At 41.5% G+C, this 26280-nt stretch overlaps 1 protein-coding gene across 4 annotated transcripts in view; it reads right to left on the bottom strand.

Annotated features, from left to right (window-relative positions):
* The window catches only part of LOC122564867 (ras-specific guanine nucleotide-releasing factor RalGPS1-like), a 706864-nt gene that overhangs the window by 66063 nt on the left and 614521 nt on the right, over positions 1–26280 (bottom strand). For all 4 annotated transcript variants that reach the window (XM_043720237.1, XM_043720241.1, XM_043720239.1 and 1 more), the window contains one exon: positions 6078–6204. In XM_043720237.1, the coding sequence (XP_043576172.1) occupies positions 6078–6204 (127 nt within the window). The remainder of the gene's footprint in view (positions 1–6077; positions 6205–26280) is intronic.

The raw sequence follows: 26280 nt of genomic DNA, 5'->3' as shown, positions 1-26280 counted from the left end.
AGCTAAAGTAGAAAAAAAATTGAAGTTTAACTAAAAATTCTAATTCTGAGATGTGTCTCTAGTGCTCCACTCAGTGGACAGTCCCTGGAACTGCAACCAGATCTGAAGCAATTTTTGAAGGTAAACTGAAAGAACTTCTGAGGCTAGAAATCAGAAACCAAAACAGAAATTGCTGGAAATACTCAGCAGGTCTGGCAGCATCTGTGGAGAGAAAGCAGAGTTAACATTTTGGGTCCAGTGATCCTCCTTCAGAACTCAAACCGGTTTTGAGGAAAGGTCACTGGACGTGAAACGTTAACTCTGCTTTATTTCTACAGATGCTGCCAGACCTGCTGAGGTTTTCCAGCAGTTTCAATTTTTAAGATACTTTCTGATCACAGCCTGGCCCATTCATGAATGTGAGGGCAGACGTGACCTGGTGTGGACACAATTTTCAAGAAAAGATTGCAGAGCACACTGGTTTATTGCTGGTGCATTAGCTGGTGAAGGCAAATGATCTGGATAGCAATAGACTGGGGAACGGGGAAGTGCAATTAAACCTGGGTGTCCTTATACACCAGTCATAGAGTCATAGAGATGTACAGCGCGGAAACAGACCCTTCGCTCCAACCCGTCCATGCCGACCAGATATCCCAACCCAATCTAGTCCCACCTGCCAGCACCTGGCCCATATCCCTCCAAACCCTTCCTATTCACATACCCATCCAAATACCCTTTAAATGTTGCAACTGTACCAGCCTCCACCACTTCCTCTGGCAGCTCATTCCATACACATACCACCCTCTGTGTGAAAAAGTTGCCCCTTAGGTCTCTTTTATATCTTTCCCCTCTCACCCTAAACCTATGCCCTCTAATTCTGGACCCCCTGACCCCAGGGAAAAGACTTTGTCTATTTATCCTATCCACGCCCCTCATAATTTTGTAAACCTCTATAAGGTCACCCCTCAGCCTCCGACGCTCCAGGGAAAACAGCCCCAGCCTGTTCAGCCTCTCCCTGTAGCTCATATGCTCCAACCCTGGCAACATCCTTGTAAATCTTTTCTGAACCCTTTTAAGTTTCACAACATCTTTCTGGAAGGAGACCAGAATTGCACGCAACATTCCAACAGTGGGGTAACCCATGTCCTATACAGCCGCAACATGACCTCCCAACTCCTGTACTCCATACTCTGACCAATAAAGGAAAGCATACCAAACGCCGCCTTCACTATCCTATCTATCTACGACTCCACTTTTAAGGAGCTATGAACCTGCACTCCAAGGTCTCTGTGTTCAGCAACACTCCCTAGGCCCTTACCACTAAGTGTATAAGTCCTGCTAAGATTTGCTTTGCCAAAATGCAGCACCTCGCATTTATCTGAATTAAACTCCATCTGCCACTTCTCAGCCCATTGGCCCATCTACTGACAGTAAATATCCAGATGCAGCAGGTGGTGAGGGAGCCTAATGGTATGTTGGCCTTCATAGTGAGAGGATTCGAGTACAGGAGCAGAGATATCTTGCTGCAATTGTACATGAGACCATGCCTGGGGTGGTTGTGTACAATTTTCACCTCCTTGTCTGAGGATGGATGTTCTGACTACAGAGGGATTGCAACAAAGGTTTACTAGGCAGGACTGATGTACGAGGACAGACTGGGTTGGCTAGGACTACATTGACTGGAATTTAGAAGAATGAAGGGTGAAATCTCATAGAAACCTGTTAAATTCAAACAGGAATAGACAGGGAAAACGCAGGAAAGATGTTCCTGATAACCCAGGAGTCCAGAACCAGGTGTCACCAAGTAGAGATACGAGGTGGGCCATTTAGGACTGAAACGAGGAGAAATGTCTTCACCCAGAAATAGATGAAATAAGGAATTATCCAGATTTCATTGAAAAACGAAATAAATATTCTCCTTTTAGTGCTGGAGAGCAAACGTAAAGCAAGGCCAGAAACCCCTCTGCAGAAGGAGGAAGATTTGGCATCAAGAGAAACATGGAAGCTGAGTTGTTAATGAGAGAGTGGGGAGCCGATGGAATATCGAAGCCACAGAAAGTGGTTTTGGCCAAAACATGGAATGTTTTCAAGAGGGGGTTAGGTCTATTTCGTGGGGGTGAAGGAGTCAAAGAATGTGTGGAGAACGTGGGCACAGGGTACTGAGATGGATGATCAGCCATGTTCATACTGAGTAGCAGAACAGGTTCAAGGGGCTCATTGGCCTAATCCTGCTCCTATTTTCTATGTTTCTAATGTAAATCACCAAAGAAAGAATGTGTACTTCCCTAGCCCCACAAAAACAGTCCAAGCCACTGCCCCAGTGGTTTCAGCGACAGAGCCTCTCTTAAGCAACCCCGGAAAATGCCCAGGGGCTGGTTTATTATTGGTGCCAAGCCTCACTGACTGCATTGGAAAGCTCTTATGGTTCTGATATAACTGAAATAATAATCCCATCACCAAGTCACCCTTTATTGACTTGTGCAGAGTACACTGGCTGTAGTCAGCCAGCTCAGAGTCAGTCCCTGAACTGAGGAGATCCCAAATCCCCAGGGGTTTTTTTTCAAAGACCCCCACACTACTGTCAAGCGCTTTTCTATTCCCCAGCACCCATGTAGGTGGAGGGCACAGTGAAGAACAACGAGTGCAGTAAACTTTGTTCATATTCCACCACCAGGAAGAAACGTCCGAGTGGTCAGTGACAAGCAGCTCCCTTCTCAAAGGGCAATGCCCAAGTGATCAAACAGTGGAGGAGAGGGCAGGGATCAAATCAAAATGGAGTCGGAGGGGGAAATAAAACACTCCACACCCCACGGTGCCCAACTCTCCCGGAGGGTGTTGGTCAACACCGCGTGCTCCTTCTCCAGGGACACTCGGGCCTGAACGTAATCTTTTTTAAATTTTATTGAACAGTACAAATTACAAACACATAGTTAATAATAAATAAAAAGCAGCAGTTCACAAAAAAATCCCACTATTTATAGGGGAAGGGACAGCAAGGCGAAACGGCAAATCCCACTGTTCAGTTATCTGGGAAAACAGGACATACCTCAAATCCCACTTTCACCCAAAGAGGAAACATTAACAAACACAGACAAGACAGTTCAATCAAAGGAGAAACAGTGCATAGAACACAGATCCAATATAGCTAAAAAAAAACACCTGACACCGGTACACATCATGTGCTGATCAGACCATCCTTGGCTAGCCTTCCTGCAGGACAGTTGTCAGCCTTCTGGTCTCCAGTTGCCCTGTGTACTGACCAACCCTCCCCAGGCCCACTAACTTCCAGGCTGGTCATCAACCACCCAGCTCCCAGTTGCCCTGCGTACTGACCGACCCTCCCCAGGCCTGCTTTCCTCCAGGCTGGCTGTGGATCACCCAGCTCCCAGACTACCCTGGGCCGCTTTCCCATGAGCAGGTTGTTGGCCTTCCGGTCTCCGGCCGGCCCACGTACTGACCGACCCTCCCCAGGCCCACTATCCTGCAGGCTGGTCATTGACCACCTAGTTCCCAGTTGCCCTGTGTACTGCCAGCCTCTGGGTTATATTGGTCAGCCAGGGCTTTCCTAATTGGCCCAGGTTAACAACCCTAACCGTGGATCTCGTGGTCAACAAGATCCAGCTGGTTCCAATCACTGTAGGTTCAAACAAAACACCACGCCAACCTTGGCATCTCCTCCAACGTTGACCTGCAGGTGCCACACACGCCCCTCTGCCTCTGGGTTTCTCTCTTCACCAGGTGCCCTGTTGTTTATTGCCCCCTTCCCTGGTTTGCTTTCTAAATGCTCTGCAGTTCTGAAGAAGAGTTCACACGTCCTGGTGCTGTGAGGCAGCAATGCTAACCACTGAGCACTCACTCCCAATGGTGTCGGTTCGTGGACAGGATAATAAACATCCAAAATAAAAACCCAGCAGTCATCAGGTTATAAATTCTGACTGTGAATACTCTCCTCTGATTTTTTTTTTTAAAAACAGGCATTATAATGTATAACATCAATTTTTTAAAAATAGAAACAAATTCAACTTGATTTGACTGTATTTTTTGTCTTCACCTATGTCCTTTTTTTTTTCATTTTCAAGGGTTTGTTAAAGGCATCATTCATTGCAATTTTTTTCAGAAATTTTGTTCCATTCTGCCCGCTCCTGGTATCGTCATACTCAGCCTTAGATATTTGGGGTCCAAGTCTGTCTGACTGCTTCCTTCCTCCAACATTGTTATCTGTAACTTCTTCTGTACTTCATACAAGTTCCCACTTTCTCCAGGCAAAAAGCAACAAATGTGACTGACAGCAACACAAAATGCTGAAAGAATCCCATTCCATTGAAGTTCATGTGGCCATTTCACCTCGACTGGTTCCGACTGCAGATTTATAAATCCCACTCTATTTCCAACAAAGAATGCTCAGTGGAAAGCATTTACGTACCCAGAAAGGGAGGATAAAAAAAAGTAAAAGGAGATGCTTGAGGAAATTGCCAAGCCTGAAACTGTTAAAACACCTTCTGCAAAGCTGCTCACCCTGACACACGATGCCTCGAGGCATGAATCAGTGGGAGTGATTGCTCTGTGAGGTGCATCAGTTTTTCCAAAACTCATCCCTGACTTTTATTAATCTTCAATCTCAGGATCTCACAAAAATAACTGCAGGCACAGTTCAGAACAAGGGGGCTGGAGATTCATCAAGTGTTACATTTCTGAAAATCCATGCTTAATTACCGTCAATATTTGACAATGCATCACTGAACAACACTGGAAATAGCCGCGGTGCCAGTGACCTACAGTAGTTGATGATTTAATGCAACCTTCAGAAGGACTGATTAATTGATCTTCGGAGAAATCTTACAGCATAGGAGGCCATTTGGCCCATTTCGAAACTACAAAATCATAAGTGCATTGACCAGCCAATTACAAACACCCACCGTAATCTCCAGCCGTAACATTTGACATTAAGCTTGTGCAAGTCAGATACAACAGCCATTTTAAAATGAATGCGACAATCACCGAAAACAAACAACAGCAAAACTATTCAAAACAAGCTTTCCAAGCTAAAAACCCACGAGTATGTGCCATTTCTTTTGGAGTCAGAAATGAACAAAGTGTGTGTAATTGAACACTTTGGCAGAGAAATGAGCGATGGGGATCAGTAGAGCAGTGGGTTACTTTTCTGAAGTTGGAGATGGTACAATCTGTTATTGAGCTGCAGGGTGGCAACAAACAAACAAACAGCTGAACCAGGAGTGACCCTGAGTGAGGGAGGGCGTTCCATCAGTCATTATCTCACAGCTGAGCTTTGACATCAACCCCACTTTCCTGTCTCTCAATTCCCTTACAGCCAAACATCTATTCATTTCAATCTTGAATCTATCCAATAACAACTAAGCATTCGCAACAGCCTGGGGTTGAAAATTCCAAAGATTCACAAAACCGTTGGTGAGGAAATCTTTCCTAAATCTCAGTCCATATTGGCTGACCCCCTCATCCTGGGACTTTGACCCCTACTTGGAGACTCTAACAGGGATAGAAACAACCCCTCTGCATCTACCCTGTCAAACCCTCAATAACATTTACAAGTTTCAATGATATCATTTCTCAATCTTCCAAACTCTGGAGAATATAAGCCCGTTCTGCTCAATCTTAATTTGTCACATCAACCATGGAGACCATATTACAGGCTGTGGTTGCCATAGCAATGCCAACAAGTGCACAAGTAGTAACACTGAGTGATGATTCAGTTTGTCCTATGATAGAAGAATGTTCCATAGAAGAACCATTTTATAGTATCTGATAACTGCATGCTGACACTGTCTTTTCTGACTTAAAGCAGTGAATGGACCTTTACACTATGTGTTCTGATTGATGCATCCCTATAAAATAGGATTGTTCTGCCATTATCTTAACAGTGGAGAGAATCTCATCCATGTTTTCCAGATGAATAGATATCCAGGGAAGAGAGATAATCCATTCAAATCTCACAATTTCCTCAGTGTAGAACACACAGCACCAACAAAACATGCCTTTGCTGTTCAGGGTGGGACAGGCCATTGGCTGTCCAGTATGTCATGAGAGAACTCGCTCGAGATCAAAGAGATACTTTCACCCACTTGTTTCCCAGGCTGTGGCTCTTCCTGTGTCTGGGCACCGGGGGAGTGTTCAGGCTGCCCATTACCGAGGCATCAGGACAGGTTGGTCTTCGACTGTACCTCACTGAGGCGGAAACCTCAGAGGGACCTGAAAAGAAACGAGAACAATCGTTCACAAAAATGTGCAGCTTGTCAGGAGCAGTGAGACGGATTTTCACACATTCAAACCCAGGCTTTCAAATCAATTTCTGCGTCTCAGAGTTTTAAACTATTGACAAAGAAGGTTGCCTTGTACTGACACAGTCTGAAATCACATGACACCAGGTTATAGTCCAACAGGGTTATTTAGAATCACAAGCTTTCAGAGTGCTGCTCCTTCAAAAAAGGTGATTTTACTAACACAGGAGGCAGTTTTGTCAACAGAAAGCACTGTTCGTTATCAGTGACATAAATGGAAACGCCACAGAAAAATCCTAAAAGACCTTTACCTGAGACAACTACATTACTATGGGGCACACTGGTCACATATACAGATCTAATCCAAGGGCAGCTCCTGCAAATTAAAGAGTTGAGCAAACCTATAAGAGATGTATTTTTAATAATGGATGGGTATGTCACAATGAGGATTAATGGCATCTCCTTACACTTGGAAGATTGTCAGTTACTTTTCCAACAGTTTGCACATATATCTCCATCAAGAGAGAAAAGTCTAGAGTTCAGCGCAATTTGGATTCACAAAGTATTCTCTGGTGAGCGCACAGTGTAAACATGAGAATTGCTGGACATCTACATGATCTGGCATTGACTCAATGTGCAGACATTACCCATTAAGTCAGTACATTGAGAGACAGATTATCATTCATCTGGGAACAGACTGCAACTGTGAAGTAGCTTCGTAAAAACACTTTTATTTGGTCCATTCATCAGACATAAACAACACAGGCAAAACCAATATTTATTGGCATCTCTAATTACTCCTGAGGTGGCGGTAATGAACTATTGTCTTGTACCAATGCACCTGTTGTGAGGGAGGGAGCTTCAGGATGTTGCAACAGTGAATGAATGGGTGATATATTTCCAATTGAAGATGTTATGTGACTTGGAGTGGACTTGCAGATGAGCGTTTCCCCTATGTAAGTGGTGATGTGGAGGTGCCGGTGTTGGACTGGGGTGGACAGTCAGAAGTCACATGAAGCCAGGTTGTAGTCTAACAATCACTTCATCTGGTAAAGGAGCAGCGCTCCGATTATTTGTGATTTCAAACAAACTTGTTGGACTAAAACCTGGTGTCGTGTGACTTCTGACTACATATACTATGACTGATCTGGTCATACTCATAAGGAGGTCACATTGATGTGTAATACATTCAGAGATTCAAGGACCTATTTCAGTCACTGCTTTGCAACTCATTGACTTATAACTTGGGCAACAAGAAGAAAAATTACCCCTCAGCACGATCCAAACATTGGGAATCCCAGTGTTTATATTGCAGGAAATGGCATCTTCTCAACACACTGCACACTAGTGTTAACCTGGAAATGTGTTTAGTTAGCATAAAATATTGAAGCAACTTCAGACATCTGAAGACAATATCCACACACAAGCCTAAAATAACTTTGACGAAACTGTTTTTTGTTTTATGATAAGGGTCATTTCCACAGAGACTGCTGTAATCAAGGGAGGATGAAGATGACTTAGTTCTTGCCTTGATCATGATATTTAAGCCAATATAGACATTTATTTCCTTCCGAAGTCACCATTTTGCTTTCACTATTAAAAAGAGCAGCTTTTCAAAGCAATGACAAAATCTTCTATTGAAAATGTACGAACTTCATATCAACATTAGTTTTGTAAAGCATAAAACCTTCACGTAGTTTTTCATGGGCTGCTGTAGTTTAATGATATTCCCACCCTCATCACAAACTTACTTCATGCTAACTGCTTCCATGTACTTGGCAGAGACTTTTAGTCTCGAGTTGAAGAGTGTAATGCTGGAAAAGCATAGCTGGTCAGGCAGCATCCGAGGAGCAGGAGAGTCAGCGTTTCTCCTGCCCCTCGGATGCTGCCTGACCTGCTGTGCTTTTCCAGCACCAAACTCTTCAACTCTGATCTCCAGCATCTGCAGTCCTCACTTTCTCCCAGAGACCTTTAGGCCGCTTGCGTCTCCTGCAGGTCATTGTCACCGTCTGGTACTTCACCCCAAATGGCTGACGTCTTCTTTCTGTAATCCAGGTGCCCCCTCACCCTGGTCACTGCTCCTTTACAATCTCCTGTTCAGTTTCGCCTGGGGACTGAAAACTGGTATCATTCTACTCAGGTGAAATCTGGTCAGTCACACAGTTTCCTGGTTCACCTTTGATTTGTGGTTTTTTCTGATCTAATTCTCTAATTCTAATTTTCTTTATATTACTTCATGAGGCAAGGCAAACATATGCAATATTGGATGGAGCTCTCTTTAGATTTACAGCTGTTCCTTTCTGCATGTCAAACCCAGACGCCACTTTAGCAAAGGAGGAACTGAAATATTTATTTAATATAATCAATGTTGAGGACACACACCAGTTGGGGACGTTGGTGTGGGAGGGTTTTAAGTGGGTTTAATAGGAAGAGCCACTGGGATTAGCCATTGGGAATGGGGTGCTGTGAATCACAGGTTAACAGTAACCGTAACTTTCATTGTGAGGCAGGGGAGAAGGTAAATCTTCCTTCTTGCCCCCAACAGAAGGTCGGGAGGGCTTTACTGAGCTTGAAATCAGAAGCAACCTCTGACAGAAGTAGTCAGAAATAGGCAACTTCTCTCAGTGGCCAGTCCCATTTTTCCTCTATTTATGAGGCCCCCTCACCTGTACATTCCACTATCGATCGATATGCAGGATTTCACATATTCTCAGACAATTAATGGTTTTGATTTCTTTTTGCTTCTAAATAACTTGTTGCCTTCCATCTCTGGTTAGGAATATTCTGGTTAAGGAGTTCATTCCAGGTAATGGGTGACTTAAAGCAGGAAAACATTCCATCATTTTGAAGAAGTGTTTGTTAATGTAAGGGGACGTCCAGCAGCAGGTGGTGACATTGATGGAGGGCACTAAACAAGGGAATGGAGCAGTTCACTCACACCACCAGCAGGAGGCGTAACGGTGAGGCTGGGCAGCAGGAGCAGGCGAATGGACTCTTGCTGAAATAAAGAATGTCTTTATAGGGTTGTTAAGAAAGCATGTGGTGTTTTGGCTTTCATTAACAGGGAGATCGAGGTTAAGAGCCGCGAGGTTTTGCTGCAGCTCTGTAAGACCCTGCTGGGACCACACTTGGAGTATTGTGTCCAGTTCTGGTTGCCTTATTATAGGAAAAATACGGAGGCTTTGGAGAGGGTGCAAAGAAGGATAGCCAGGATGTGGCCTGGAGTGGAGAGCTTGCCTTACGAAGAGAGGCTGACTAAGCTCGGACTTTTCTCTCTGGAGAGAAGGAGGAAGAGAGGTGACCTGATCGAGGTGTACAAGGTAATGAGAGGAATAGATAGAGTCACTTGCCAGAGACCTTTCCCCAGGGCAGGATTGACTGCCACGAGGGGTCATAGTTTGAAGATATTAGGAGGAAGGTATGAAGAAGATGTCAGAGGTAGGTTCTTTATGCAGAGAGTAGTGAATGCATGGAATGCGATGCCAGCGGTGGTGGTGGAAGCAGAGTCATTGGGGACATTTAAGCGACTGCTGGACATGCACATGGATAGCAGTGAGTTGAGGGGTGTGTAGGTTAGGTTATTTTATTTTAGATTAGGAATAATCCTCAGCACAACATTGTGGGCCGAAGGGCCTGTTTAGTGCTGTACTTTTCTATGTTCTATGTCTTTTCTGGAAGGAGGATTGTTGGGGAGCAGTTAGAGACAGAAATTCCTCAGAGCCCAAAGTCGATCATAGGCTTTGTTCCATGTAGGGACTGTAAATACTTTGTTTATCCTTAATTTCCCTTCCTGTTCATCATGATCTAGTACCAACAGAATGAAGAATCCCTGCTTTATGATCTTCAGGCCTGCACTGTGTTCAAATCTCATGTTACATCAGCTGAATAAACGATTCATTGTTTTGTCAAAAAGAGATTAGTTAATATCATAGTACGATGTGGATCTACTGTGACAGAGCAGCCCTTTATAATTCATAGATCTCTGCAAACACACAAATTAAAACAGGGGTACACCAGTTAGCCCCTCTTGCCTGTCCCACCATTTATTAAGATATTAGTTGATCTGGTTCTTGCCTCAACCCCACTTTCCTCTGATACTTTTTGGTCAAGAAACTGTGTCAAACGGTAGCCAGCTCCACCTTAAAAATATTGAATAGTCCTAGCCCCACTAATCTCCAGGAAAAGACTTCCAACAAGTCATGGCCTTTGAGGGGAAAATTCCTCTCATCTCTGACTTCAATGGGACAACTTATTTTTAAATTGCATTCCCTAATTCTACACTCTCCTACACGGAGAAGCATCCTTTCAGCAGCTACTCTATCAAATCCCCTCAATAAGATGAAGATGTCACAGGACACAGCTTGTCCCACTCTCGTGCCTTTACCCTGTAGCTTTGCAACATCTTTCTCTCCATGTGCTTAGCCTCTTTGAAAGCCACCAATTGTATCTGCTTCCCTGTACACAGTGAGTGCATTCCAGATTTTAACCACAGTGGAATAGGTTCTTTCCAAACAGTCTGTTCAGAGTTGTTATCACCTTTGGAGCAGGTGGGACTTGAACCTGGGTCTCCTGGCTTAGAGATAGGACACTGGGAACAAACACCCATCAATGATAAAGGGGACAATAAGGAAACAACTCACTTTATAAGAGAGGTGTGTGTGACTGAAGACTCAAAGTCTTCACTCTCCTTCATAATGCTGACAGAGATCAGTGCAAACCAGTGTAGTTTGTACATTCCATACAGAAGGAAAATGTGTAAGATTGGTTATTTCGCTGGATGAGTATCTTTTATGTCATAAAGTTCGTCCATCAAGACTTGGCCAAACTCAGCAAGGACTATTTGGGTTAGATGCTCGCACTTTACACACTACGACCATCAAAATAAAAGTGTTATCAAACCAACAGCACAGAAATAAGCTGTAAAAACAAGACTAGCTCCCATTCTAATCAGTTTTCACTCGGCTGATCATGTTAAAATTGCACTTTTAATCTCACTCGGTACTCAGTACTCAGTGAGTGTTGCACTAACACCATAACGATCAGTCCAATCAAGAGAAAATTAACAATCCCTTGGCACTAATGAAAGAGCTACAGGGAGTCCTGTCATTAAACATCATTGTAAAAGCAAACAAATTAACCAGCCACTCATTCCATTGCTGTGGAGAGATGATTCAGGTGCAGAATAATTGCTGCATTTGCTAAAGTTTACTGCCGGCATTTCATTCCAAATGCCACTCATTGTGTAAAGTGGTTGAGACATTTCACTGAGCTCAGCTGCTTTACAATGGATCTCACAGATGATGGGAAATGTATGATTTCAGTCTTCTCATATCCTGTCTCTCTTCATTATATTTTGAAAGCTTTCATTCCCATCCAATTACAGGAAGCAGTTGAAAGATTACAATTTTTACCTTTTAAAGGAGACAGCCCATTTGAAAGTTAGGGTTTCCAATTAAAGAAAGGAATACACAGCCTTTCCTCCCAGTTCATGTCACTGAGCTGCAGTCGGGAATGCTGCTAGTTTGTATTTCACTACAACAGAATCTTCTCCAGGTGAACAAATTTCAAAGTTGTAATAATCAACCAACAAGGACTCTCCTGATCCAAACAATGATTGCAGCAATTAAGAATTTAATATGTCACGACTCCACTGTTTTAGCCCAATTTGTAGATTTTGTGTTGATCAACTGCAAATAAACGACGTTATAAATTGAACAGTTATTAATAGACAAAACAAGTTATATAAAGTAACAAAGTACAATGAGAAAATATGTGGGAAAAAGTTGACCAGATTTGTATCTGTGCACGTAATGTATTGTAAAATCTTGCAGTCCTCACGTCAACTCGTCCAAAAATGTGTTCAATTCTTATTGCAAATGCTGGGCTTTGTAAGATGGTCATGTTTTAAACCGTATTCTTTAATGCTTAATCCAGGATCTGCTCTGAGACAAGTCTATGCGACCTGCTCGTTAGAGAGACAAATTCACGATGAAATTTCTCCAAAGTCAGATGCAAGTGTTAACACCTTGGTACCTGGCCTCACTGTTTCCCAAACCAAGGGATTTCAGGAAAGAAGACGCACAACAGGCACTGATATTCCAGGCTGAAAAGACGCTAGATTAATCACCAAGCAAAGGGACATTGAGGATGTAACACATGTTTGAGGAAACGGAGATTGTGCAGAGTTCCAAATCACTACATCAACAGAGGCTACTTTACTACTGAAAGTTCATTTAAAAATGCTCAGAACGCTGAGTGAACAGAACCTTATCCAAATTACAGGAAGATGCATCCTGTAAGGGCTAGAGGAACTTGGAACTTTTAAAAAGAAGACTACATTTCTGCTCATAGTTAAGTAAAAAGTATCAATTTGGTGTGGAGTGTTATTCTCAGTTATGTTGAGAAATCCATTAAAAATACCTTTTCTGTAACGTAGTATGTTATTCCCACCAACTAATGTTTACTTGATGTTGATTTCAGGTTGTTTGTTACAGTCAAGTCTTAAAATGGGAAATCTTGTGCAATCTTTTGAGCCGGTCACCGGCTGTTATTGGAAGCTGTTGCTCTCCACGGGAATTGTAACATTACCTCCAATTCTATGCTCTTTTCCCTTTGCCCTGCAAGCTTTCCTCCTTGTAAGTAGTCTCTTAAGAAGGTTGCTATTGAATCTGTTTCTAACACCTTTTCAGGCCATACAATCCATACCTTAGCAGTTCATTACAGATAAAAGTCCTCCTCTTCATACCTCAGATTCTATGGCTATTTCCCTTTAATCTTTGTCCTGTGCTAACTGACTCTTTGCACCAATGAATTGGTTCCTCCTTATTTACTCCATCAAAAACTTTTCATGAGTTTGAACGCCTCTATTAAATCTTCCCGTAACCTTCTCTGCTCACAGGAAAACATTCCCAGGTTTTTGTGCACCCAAAATCCCTCATCTCTACAATTCTAGTAGATGTGCACAGTCATTAAAGTCTTGATATCCTTCCTGAAATATAGTACAGGTACACAATCATTTATCCAAAATTCCAAAATCCAAAAAGCTCTGAAATCCGAAATTTTTTCATGGAGTGTGGAGCGCCATGTTGTGACATGGCGGCGTGTCCCAGCATTGGCAGGTGTCAATGGTGTCTCAGTGCCTGCTTCTGGGAAAAGATTTGCCACCCTGCCAACCCATAAAAGGCCCACAAAAGCAAAATTGGCCAAAATGTACTAAAACACCCAGAATGTCTCAGCAAGGGACCAAGCAGGCTGACAAGCAAAACTACACAGTACACACAGATAAGGGAATACACTTCAAGCTCCCATTAACAATGACAGAGCACCACAGCTATCCCAAAGCCCCGAGGGCAGTTTCACAATCCAGCATTACCAAAGCCACACAAAAAACTGATCAGACAGAAAGGCACCAGCAAGAGCTTTGCTCCAAGGGCAAGACAATGAAAGCACCTCACCGCTTCAGAGGAGACATTAGCACCTACCTGCGAAGAGGAATGGGAGCTCTGGACCCATCGATACTGTCAGGATGTTGCTTTGTGTAGAGAATTAGGACATTCCTCCGATAACTATTTTCCAATTAGCATCATTGTAACTCGATTACTCCATTTCCAGATACATTGTATTTTCCCCATTTCTAATTAGCCTTATTGTTCAGCATTATTATAAAAACTGGTCTCATCCTCAGCTCTGGGAAGAGAAATTCTGATCTACCTGTACAGACTGTCAGGTCTGTGTCAGCCTAGTCTGTTTCTCTTCCAGTGACGTCGCTTGTAATAAACAGCATGTCAATTTCACCTGATCTGGTTTGTGTGGTCAATACTTTATTGGGCAAATTTCTCCGTCACTGCTGTTCGGTAATATTTCTTTTATTTCACTGTGAAAAATGTCATTTATTCAGAAGTCCAAAAAAATCACAATTCTGAAAAACAACTGGCCCCAAGGATTTTGGATAAAGGATGGTGTACCTGTACTCAGACAGAGCCACAACACTCTAGCTGAAACCGAATCAGTGTTTTGAACAGGTTTAGTGCAATATCCATGCATTTTTACCCTGTGCTTCTCTCTACAGCATCACAGATCTCACGTGCTTTCCAAAAACAAGCTTTAGAACTTGTCCAGTGTCCTTCAACAATTTCTGCACTAAAACCTCAGGATTTCTCTGTTTTTGTGTCTCCTTTAAATTTGCACCATTTTGTTCATATTGCCTCTCCTTGTATAACTCCCTAATACACAAACCTTAGGTGTTGCAGTCTCCATTGCATTAAATGTTAAGTGACCTGGGATAAACCACAGTCTGAATTTATGTTCCACCAGTTTGTCTACTTGGGCTCCTTTCACAGTTGCTACAAACTGCCTTACCATTTGTCAATGGACTATTCAGGCAAATCAGTCTCCACAATTTTCCGCAGCTGTCCATCTCCAGTCTGTTCAACATACATGCACAGAGACGCAACTGATATTATACATTTTTCATCCCCACCCCCAGCGTTTCCTCTATTAACCTGACTGTGGACAGAAAGTTTCAATGGGAGTCTGAAGTCCGTCTTACACATTCCTTTTAAAGTTTTGACCAATCCAACATCTGTGCTGCATTTCGTATATCTAAAGTATTTTTGGAAATAATTTCCTTTCTGTTTCTGCTTTCCGCACCCCCACCCCGCTACTTCACACTGTGTATATTTCCAGGATCTCTCACTAACAAAACTGTAACACAGTCAGTGGAGGGTGATACAAGACACTTTGTCAACACTCAGAAAGGTACTTGACATACAATTGATCAATGCAAGAAAAGTCGCACCTTGAACGTCATTAATTGACAATAAAGGACTAATGCGTTCATCAAATGCCATTTAGGTCTTCAGGATATCTAAAAACGTTTTACAATCAATACAGTACTTTTGAAGTGTTCTCACTGCAACATATAGCGTATTTTTTTGGGAGGGTGAGGTATCACTGTGTTTCTGGCCCCAGATCATCAAATGGTTTCAGCATTGATGAAGGCCATTCAACCTATCATTCCCATGCTGGTTCTCGGTAAGGGCTACCTTCCAATATCACCCTCCTGCCATCTTCCCTTCTTTTTTAAAAAAAAACTTTTTAGATAATTACCTAATTCTCTCAAAGGTTTTGACTGAATCTGCCTCCTTCTCAGGCAGGGCATTTCAGATTGAAATAACTACACAGAGGCTGGTATCCTGTCACCAAGTCACCCTGTATTTACACGTGTGCAGTACACTGGCTGTGGCCTGCCAGCTCAGAGTCAGTCCCTGAAGTCAGGAGAATCCCCTGTATATATCTGTCAGCCAGGGCTCCCTGATTGGCCCAGGTTAACAATCCCAATCAGGGAACTCAGGCAATGAGATCCAAAGACTGCACAGATCTTCCCCATTCGCTGCATTAAAGAATTTTCTTTCATGTTAATGCCTCTTCTTTTGCCAGTCACATGAAAGCAGTCCCCTCTGGTTCTTGACTCTTCAACCAATGGGAACAGTGTCTCCCTAGTTACGATTAGAGTGGTGCTGGAAACGCACAGCAGGTCAGGCAGTATCTGAGGAGCAGGAAAAATTGACTTTGCAGACAAAAGCCCTTCTTCCTGATGAAGGGCTTTTGCCCGAAATGTCGATTTTCCTGCTCCTTAGATGCTGCCTGACCTGCTGTGCTTTTCCAGCACAATCTAATCTTGACTCTGATCTCCAGCATCTTCAGTACTCACATCTCCCTAGTTACTCCATGTAATAGCCTTAAGATTCTGAAATGGCTGTGATTTTAAAGGTAAAGCCAACTATCCAGTGAAAACAGTTTTTTTGCCAATATGGTGTTTAGCATCTTAAATATAAGAGAGTATGTGAGCTGTGAGCAATCTCTGACAGCTTGCATACTCCAATTTAACAAGTTTCTATGTCAAGGCTTACACAATTTGATTTAAGTTAAAAATCACACAACACCAGGTTATAGTCCAACAGGTTTAATTGGAAGCACAAGCTTTCGGAGTGACGTTCCTTCATCAGGTGATAGTGGAGCGTCGCTCCAAAAGGTAGTGCTTCCTAACCTGGTGTTGTGTGATTTTTAACTTTGTACACCCCAGTCTAATACCGGCATCTCCAAATCATGACAATTTGATCTATACATTCAGTGTTCCGCCACTATTAATTTTTTGTGAGTTTTGACTTATGGTTGGAACATATTTCCATTGAACTGGCTCTCCATATAAATTAGCTGCTGCTTGAGAACTGGCATGAATAATCAGCAATCTGTCACTACCTCACTGAACGGCAGTCAGATTCATTAAAAATTACACTAGTGTTTGAGATTTATGAAAGAAAACATCAATGCTAGTTTCTTGAACCAGTCAAAAATGTGACACTTTGCTCTGCGTTAACTTGATCTTTTTTCACTTTGTGAAATCTCATAGGCCTCAAGGATATAATCCAGTTTGTATTTTAACAGAAGAACACTAAAGATGGAAAATGAGATAATAACTGTTTAAACCACAGTCAGTGGGTTGTCTTGGCGATAATCACATTTAATCAGATAATTATTTCGGGGCTTTGAATGAAATGTTTCACAAGACAGGGACTTGAAAGGCCTGTATTTCTGTCATTGTTTGGGAAAATGACACAGATCAGTTCGCAGATACCAATGAGAATGACATTCATCACAATAGTATAACAAACTGCTTTAAGTAATATGGACTAAATATATTTTATAAACAAGTTGCATTTCTGTATGGCTTATGTGGATTGGCTATTAAAATGACACGTCAAAAAGACCTCTGAAACAATGTACATGTGCATATCATTCTGAAGAAGGGCCACTGAACCCAAAACGTTAACTCTGCTTTCTCTCCATAGAGACTGCCAGACCTGCTGAGTTTCTCCTGCTATTTTTGTAGTTGTTACACATTGTTGATTCTACATTCATGTTGGAAGGTGCTGTGTCATATGTATTATTAAAACATAAGAAGTAGAAATGACATGTTTGCTGACTGCAGTTCTTATTATTTTAAATTATGCTATAATCCCTGCCGATGTTATTACTGGACAAGTCAGACCTCAGGCCAAACTTTAGCTTGATAAATCATACTTTATTTTATTTACTGAGGTAGTCTTTCACTGAAACACAACCACATGATGTTAGTTTTAACAATAAAACAGAAGTACATTAAACAGAAGAAGTGAAGACAAAATAGAATAAACCAGGCTATTTATAGAAAAGGTAATTTTAAAAAATTTCAAAATGGACAATAAGAACACATTTCCATCTATCCTTCTACCATCACTTCACTGTACTCAAACACCACTCCTTCACTATAATATCTCCAGGTTTAACTTGACGGTTTCTGTCTCGAGAGCTTGGTAACCTCTTCCTTAATTAGTCACACAACTGAACTTAGCATTTCTCAAATTCAAGTCACCCCTTCAGAATTATAACCATACACACCTGGTTTGGAATGTCAAACCAAAACGCTTACATTGAGGGAACCTGTTTTGTAACAGTTCTAAACTATCTCATTACTTTAGGAAAAACTGTTTCACATAGTTAACTTTCACCAGGATCTCTGGAAACTGAAAAACAAAAGCTTTCAAGCTATGTTTATCCTGCCAACTCGTGGTCAAAAGGAAGAATACCACCATAAAACTGGAAATGTTTTCAGATGCATTAGAGACATAGAGTCATGCAGCATGGAAACAGACCCTTCAGTCCAATCCTGTTCCCAAACTAAACTAGTCCCACCTGTTTGCATTTGGCCCATATGCCTCCAAACCTTTCCTATGCGTATACTTATTCAAATGTCTTTTAAACATTGTAACTGTACCTGCAAAGTTGCTCCTTATATCTTTTTTAAAACCTGCTCCTCTCACCTTAAAAGTATGCTCCCTCGTTTGTAACTCCCCTGCCCTGGGGAAAAGATCTTTGCTATTCACCTTATCTGTGCCCCTCATGATTATATAAACTTCTGTAAGGTCATCCTTCAACCTCCTACACTCCAGTGAAAAAAAAAGTCCCAACCTATTTTTATAAAGCAAACCCTCCATTCACAGCAAGATCCTGGTAAATCTTTACTGAACCCTTTCAATTAAATAATATCATTCCTACAGTTAGATGACAGGAACTGCACGGTATTCCAGAAGCGGCCTCACCAACGTCCTGTACAACCTCAACATGACGTCCTGACTCCTATACTCAAAGGTCTGAGCCATGAATGCAAGCACGCTAAACACCTTCTTAACCACCCTGTCTGTCTAAAATAGGCTATCCATTCCATAAAATGTTATTCTGCATTGCACCTTAAGAAAGTATGAGAGGTGGAGCTCATTGATTAAAAATCTTCCAATGCTTTCATTTATTCTTGAAGAGCACAACTATATGTTGACTCTTCAGAGGTTTTAACAGATGGCTGAACTTCAGCTGCTTTCTCAGTCACAAATGGATTCGGTGATGTACATTTGGTCACACAGCAGTTCTGGAGAGTAGGAATTTGATATTTTAACAAATGCCTAGGCTTCTGTGGAAGATAATAGTTTTTCCATCATCAACTCAAGTGAATGTTTGTTCATTTTGACAGATTTATAAGTATCGAAAGGAGATAAAGTTTTTTTTTGCAAAGTGCCTATTCAAGTGATGGCTCATTTTGACAGATGTATGAACTGCTTAATCACTCTCAAATGTTCTCATGGTGCTCCTGAGTTCTATTTTTAAAGTGATCTTAGGCCAGTTGGGGGGTGGGGAAGAACCAAGTAGGAAGCGATGGAGGGTGAGGGGATAAATAGACGGTGGGAGGACAAGCAGAGAGGAGGAGGTCGAGAGCAAGAGCTTTACACTAATCTGATGAACTAAGGCCACTGTTTCTGGGAATTGAGGTAACCTTATCAAATACCTTCTCGCAGTCTACAGAGACAAGTCTATGGAAGGTGCTATGTTCTTCACGGAGTAGCTTCTTTTACATATAAATCTGCTAGATTAGCCAGATTTTAGCTATCCTTCACAAATCCACATTATCAGTACGTGATCAGCTGACAGAGTCATCCATGTGCTCAGGCCATCTGTCAATGATGACAGATCCCAGTGACATCCAACAGCTAAAGTCAAACTGGTTGCTTGCAGTGAACTGGGTTCTCTCTCCTTCCCTTCCTATGTTTTGACATCTTTAATTATCTAAAATTCTAAGGTACAATTTCTGAAACAGCAGAACTTTGTGGGGCACTGTGAGTATGTACCTTAATTTCTTCACTTTATCTTCTAAAATGCTGCATGGAAGTCATCAGGTTCTGCACATTGGTTTGTTTATTTCAAGTCATTTTATCCTTGCCATTTCCATTTTACAAAACAAAAGATATTATAAATAAACAAAGTACCTCCCCTTATATTGTTGGGTATTTTGCCTTTTTCAATCATTGCAAAAGCAGATACAAAGTATGTATTATGCAAGTCTGTCGTTTCTCTATTTCGGAAAATAGTCTCACATAGTTTAGTCTTTAATAGATCCTTGTTCTTTCTATTGATCTGTTTAGACAAACATTTGTTGTCAAATTTGATGTTTCCTGCAAGCGGTTATCATGTTCCTTTTTTGCATTTCTTATTACTCCTTAGTTGTTTTTAAAACTCAGTCTGCAACCTACAATATGACGTTACATCAACTTTCCAACTATTGTCTGCTAGATTTTCTGTATTCCTTTCGAATGTTTTATCACTACTCCAATTACTTTTCTACTTCACGTGAAGAGTCAGTTTTTATTCATAAAATCATGTAATTTCTTCTTGTTTGAAACTCAAGAAGAATTGTGAATCGTTCTTGTCATGATCATGTCAAAGATGAAGATCCAATCTTATATTTGTCTCACGCCTGTATACATACAGTTTGCAGTCCATGGATGCTCTGCTAATTCAGTCTAAACCTCTCTTCTTAACATCTTACTGCAGCCTGCGGCAAAACCTGCAGTGTTTTGGCTGCACTAACTACACTAGGTGGCGTATTTTTCCACTTAGTTACTTTTTATGTCTACAATTTCTACACTAAATTCCTTCACATGTCATTTCTTTCCATATACATTGAAATAACCTGTCTATCTTTTTTGTTCAATGCTTTATCTTCAGTGCTAATTAGCCAACATCAACTGCTCATGATGACAGCACCTAATATTCCCTAAACAATTACAGAACTTTTCCTAAAGGTCTAATAAAAGTAAGCATGAAAGTATAACAATATATAATCTCTATGATTTAACAAAAAAAATCTAAAAGCTGAAATTTCAACAAAGGGCAATTAGCACAGATTTAAAAAGGAAAGGTCAAGGCTGGCTAACCTTATTGAGTTTCTAAGAGGTAGTGGAATGGATAGGTAGGATATTGTGGTAGAAGTAGGACAAAGTGAGGACTGCAGATGCTGGAGATCAGAGTCAAAAAGTGTGGAGGTGGAAAAGCACAGCCAGTCAGACAGCAACTGAGGAGCAGGAGAATCGACATTTTAGGCATAAGCCCTCCAACAGGTTTATGCCCGTAACATCAATTCTCCTACTCCTCAGGTGCTGCCTGACCTGCTGTGCTTTATGAGCACCACACTTGGTAGAAGTAGTCTACTTAACATTTCAGAAAAGTTCCACATAATATACTCATGATTAAGATCATGTGCAGTCAGAAACAAGCAGTAGAACATATAGCAAGCTGATTACAAAACAGAGAGTTGGGTTAAATGGTCATTACTCAGATTGCCAAATGGTGGGAAGCTGTATTCCAAACAGGTCAGTGCTGGCTCCACAATTGTTTATTATTTGTATAAATAATGGTAACTCAGTGATCATAAATATGGATGACTAATCTGTTGCAGTTCATACAGAGGGGCACTGTGACAAAATTCAGGGAAAAATCATTCAACTTCCAGAATGGACATACAATTGGGAAATAAACATAATATCTTATTCTTTCCTGAGATGAGATCCAGCAGTGACATACCAACCTGCCTTCTTTCCATTGCCTCTGTGTGTCGGACTCCTAATGCTACATCCCATTAATGAACCGCAATTTGCTCCAGCTATGCTCTGGGAAGGCTGAAGCCATTATCTTTCACCCTCATCGTCAATTTCACCGTCCCCTCCACCCAAATACCTTGGGCTGAACCAGATGCTCCAAACAAGAGCTAGCTTTTGTTGCCCCTCTTGAATTGCAGTTGAACCGAGTGTCTCCTGTGCCATTCTAGAGAACAGCTAAGAGTCAACAACATTACTGTGGGTCTGAAGTCACATGTAGGCCAGAACAGGTAAGGATGACAGGTTTCTTTCCCTAAGGCCATACTTATACATCTTTACAAGAATTGTCATAATCACAATTACTGACACTTGGTTTATATTCGCGACTTTCTTAATTGAATTAAATTCTACCAGTTGCAAGGCTAAAATTTGAATTCATGTGCCCTGTACATGTTTCTGAACTTCTGGATTATTATACCACTGTTTTCACCCATTTGGATAAATGTGAAGCAGAATATTTTATTGGAAAGAATGAGACAGCACATACTTATTGGAGAATAAGCATCTTACACAGATGGAGGGATCGAGGTGAGGTACATAAATCACTCAAGACAAAAAAAGTCGGTTATTAATTTAATAAGAAGTAATAAAACAATTAGGTTAATTTCTGGAGAAAACAGAATTGAAAAGAAGATCATTTATGTTCCATTCCATACAACCTTGGTTAGATTAGAGAGTAGTCCTGGTCTCCATACTCAAGATAGTACAAAAAAGATTTAATAGAATGACACTAGAACTGAGAGGTTGTAACAGCAGGAAAAATTGAACAGATTGGAAGTGAAAATTGAATTGAATGTTACAAAAAGCACCGATAGTTAGAAGCTCAGCTGAGGAATTACTTTGATATCATATATCAGGAGCATCTGTTTCAGCCCAGGATAGTTGGGTGGAGGGGACAGTGAAATTGACAGTGAGGGTGAAAGATAATGGCTTTAGTCTTCCCAGCTGGAGCAAATTGCAATTCATCAATGAGGTGTTGCATTAAGAGTCTGACAATACTGAGGCTATGGAAAGAAGGGATGGAGAAGGCAGGTTGGTATGTCACTGTAGTGTTGAAGCTGAGCCCATTTTGTAGATGATGGGCCAAAGGGCAAAGACTAAATGAGAATTAGGAAGGAGCCAAGAAAAGGGAGATTCAAGATGGATTAGCGGTATGCTTGGACAACACGATTCCTAAGTCAAAATACCGACATGGGTTCATTTTCGTTGGTATGTGCAATAGAAAGGAAGGAGGGATCAAATTGTCCTGCACTCTTCGTGAGAAATGTCTGCATATCTTACAAAGATGACCATTTGGAAACCTTTGCAATAAGTCAAGGAGCTCCAGGACGCCATGGCCTCCCAGAATGCATCACTAGACATAACGACGATTTTGGTGACCCAGATGCAGCATGGTAAGGACAAATTGTACTTTCTTGAAAAGGTCTGTGGAATTTGTAATTGAATTTAAATACTTTAGACAGACATTTGAGAGTTTGCATCAACTGTAAAAAGATCAACTGTAATCTTCTTGAATAATAAGAAATACCGGTGACCCTGGAACAGTGCCAACAAGATGGAGGTTAAGATGAAAAAGCCATATGGCTATGAGAAGGCAAGCAAATAAAGCTGCTGCTTTAGAGTTTGCAGCAAAGGGGGGAACACAGAAGGCATGTTTACAGGGAGCTGTATGAGTGTATTACTGTTAAACACAATAAAAAGCGAAGGACAGAGTTTAAGCAGGGATTATGAATAGAACTATTTTACTGCTCCAGTTTTACCAGAGATTAGACCAGTAACAGCAGTTATTAAAGGGATCAGATAAAAGACTCTCTGGGGAATTTGTGCCATCAAGTGAGCTGTGAACTGAGCTAAAGAGGTTGTGTAGCAGTGTGATGATGATCTTTGGGGATCCCAGATAGAATTTTGATGCTGGCAAACATTACTTGAGAGTTGAAATAATTGAGGAGGGAACTGAGAGATCCTATGTACTAGAGGTGAAGTGAGAGAATTTTGGAACCACCAAAGTGGTGTCACATGTTTTTGGGAAGCAATGCAGGTGCTCATGGTTAAGTAAGACACAACTGTGTTATAGCAACTATTTAAAGTAAAATTTACATTTTTACCTTGAAGTATAATTTGCTTGTTAATTCGTGTTTAATTTGCAATGGTCCTTATTCATGTTAAAGTGACAAAAAAAATTAAACCCTGTTGCTAATATTTTTATATAGGGGCTGTTCTGTAAAACTGGTCATTTTGGTTTCTGCTTCTCCTACAGAGATCTCCATGAACTAACATTCCCAATTACCTTAGCATTTTCCACAGGAATAGAAACGATCAAAGCATCTGGTTTCTGGATGATCTAGTTTAACTCCACTCTTACCTCTAATACACCCTCCAACTAGCTCAGTGTGTCGAAAGTGTAACCATCACTCTCTCAAAGATGATTAAATAATCAGCAGAAATGTTTTGTTCAATTTCCCAGAGTTCAAAGCATACCAAGAACGAACTGCAACTTCTTACATTTCATCCAGGAGTCCTTCTTGGAGACAGAGTAACATCAAAGAACATTGTCCTGACCCGAGTCAGCTGTTCGAGGGAGCGTGATGACAACTCAATAATTGGCTGTCTGATCCGAACATGGTCTAGGTCATGTGTTCACTGCCTCACCATGGCGGATGTGAAATTGCCAACCTTAGCAGACCTTGGCATTCTCCACCATTCCTGGGTACGTGATTCAGCTGTTCACTGACAACTGATATGGCAACTCCGTGGAACAGAACCACCCCAATCAACAGGTTCCTTCATCACAATTAGAATAAAGTTGTAAGAAGGTAGATTTAATACAAAATATATCTTCTCTCTGAGATTGTAGATTAATTTGCCCAGCTGGTGTGGGTTTCTGCAAATATTTCATTGCCTCGCTAGGTAACATCGTCATTGCGTCTTCGATAAGGTTTCAGTGGTCTGTCCCACGTGGTATTTATGTGTCTGTTTTTTTGGTCCGTCCAGTTCTGCATCTGAGTGGCTTGTACATGGAGTCCAGTTCAACGTGGTTTGTTGATTGAGTTCCGGTTGGAGTGCCAGGCTTTAAGGAATTCTCTTGCTTGTCTTTGTTTTGCCTGTGGTGGAATAGTTATATTGTCCCAGTAAAATTTGTGCTCTTCGTTGTCTGTGTGGGTGGAAAGAAGAGAGTGCTGCTCGTGCTTGTTGGTGACAAGTTAATGTTTGTGCACTTATACGGTCAGTTTTCTTCTTGTTTGCCCTATGTCGTGTTTTTCACAGTCTTTGCAGGGTATCTTGTGGATAACATTCATCCTGTTGGATGAAGGTGTCAGGACTGATGGACTCATTGCATTCTTTCACTAAGATAAAAAGCTTTACACTTTAACACTCAATTTTGTGATTTTAGGATGTCTACAAGTGTTTCACAGCCAAATTACATTAACTCTAGTCACTGCAATGATGCAGGATATACTCCCACAAACAGTAAAGATACGTTTTATTGAGGTTGGCTGAGGGATAAATATTGGTGAAGGTATCAGGGAGAATTCTCTTGTTCTTCTTCAAAAACAAAGTGCCATGGGATCTCTTATAACCAACTGACCCTCAGCATAATATCTGACTTGAAAGGTGGCACTCCCAACAGTGTAACCTTCCCTCAGTACTGCATGTCTACAGGGATTTCTGCACTAATTGTGAGGACTTTGATTCAGAGATGGAAATTCAGCTGCAGCACACACCATTAACACAGCAACTTTAAGCAATGCCAAAATCAAGGCATCAGTGACTTTCCTCAAAAGAAATTCACTTTCTAACTGACTTGAAATGAAAGTGACAGAATTGATACTAATAAAGGCAGCTTTCTGGAAAGTCCCCACAGACTGAAGAGGTAGAGCAGCTTAGAAACAAAAGCAGCTTGTTGCAGAGAAGTCCTCTATTTAGCAGAACTGAGATAACATCTGGGGAAAGCTGCAGGCAAAAATAGCTTTGGGTAGCACTCTATCATTTGTTAAGCTTACTGTTCTTTCATTAAGATCATCAGGTAACCCACTATACTCCCACCACATATGGAAAATCCAATACAACAGATCTGCAGTCGCTAAGTCTACCAAACACTTCCGACAAATTCTGCAATAAATTTGTAATTGTTGGAGTTATATTATCCCTCCGCATATTTTTGGTTTCCCTCTAAATTGGACCACACTGCTGCTGTTATTTGCAAAAGCCCACAGCTTACATTATATTTTCCCTCAGAGCACACCTCTTTTTGATACACTTAACGCTAACCAGCAATTAAAGAGATACTTTCCAATGGCAAAGCTTTCCACAAAGCCTCTTGACTTCAAGTCCATTGTCTACTTTAAGTTATTTACAAACATATTCATCAACTTGAGTGACACCATTACATATCTGCACACAATGATTTTACTCTTTCCCTGGGACAAATAGCGCACAGTAATAGTAAAGCTAAGATCAATATCAAAAGGTACGGTGGTATAAAAGTTGTTATCCATAGTTTGTGCACAAGGTAAAATATTAAGATGGCCATTCCAGTAAAACAAGTGAACAATTCTGCCTCAGTTTATACAGAATTTTGGATTAGTCCCATCATAGTTGTAATTACACCGGCATCACTCCCCACCTCTTCCTCCGCTACATTGATGACTGCATTGGCGCCACCTCGTGCTCCCGCGAGGAGGTTGAGCAATTCATCAACTTCACCAACACCTTCCACCCTGACCTTAAATTTACCTGGACCATCTCTGACACCTCCCTCCCCTTCCTGGACCTCTCCATCTCCATCAGTGACGACCGACTTGACACTGACATCTTCTACAAACCCACCGACTCCCACAGCTACCTGGATTACACCTCTTCCCACCCTACCTCCTGCAAAAATGCCATCCCGTATTCCCAATTCCTCCGCCTCCGCCGTATCTGCTCCCAAGAGGAGCGGTTCCACCATAGAACACACCAGATGGCCGCCTCCTTTAGAGACCGCAATTTCCCTTCCCACGTGGTCAAAGATGCCCTCCAACGCA

Source organism: Chiloscyllium plagiosum, chromosome 30, assembly GCF_004010195.1.
Source record: "Chiloscyllium plagiosum isolate BGI_BamShark_2017 chromosome 30, ASM401019v2, whole genome shotgun sequence".
NCBI classification, from domain to species: domain Eukaryota; kingdom Metazoa; phylum Chordata; class Chondrichthyes; order Orectolobiformes; family Hemiscylliidae; genus Chiloscyllium; species Chiloscyllium plagiosum.
This window is presented reverse-complemented; position numbering and strand designations above follow the sequence as displayed.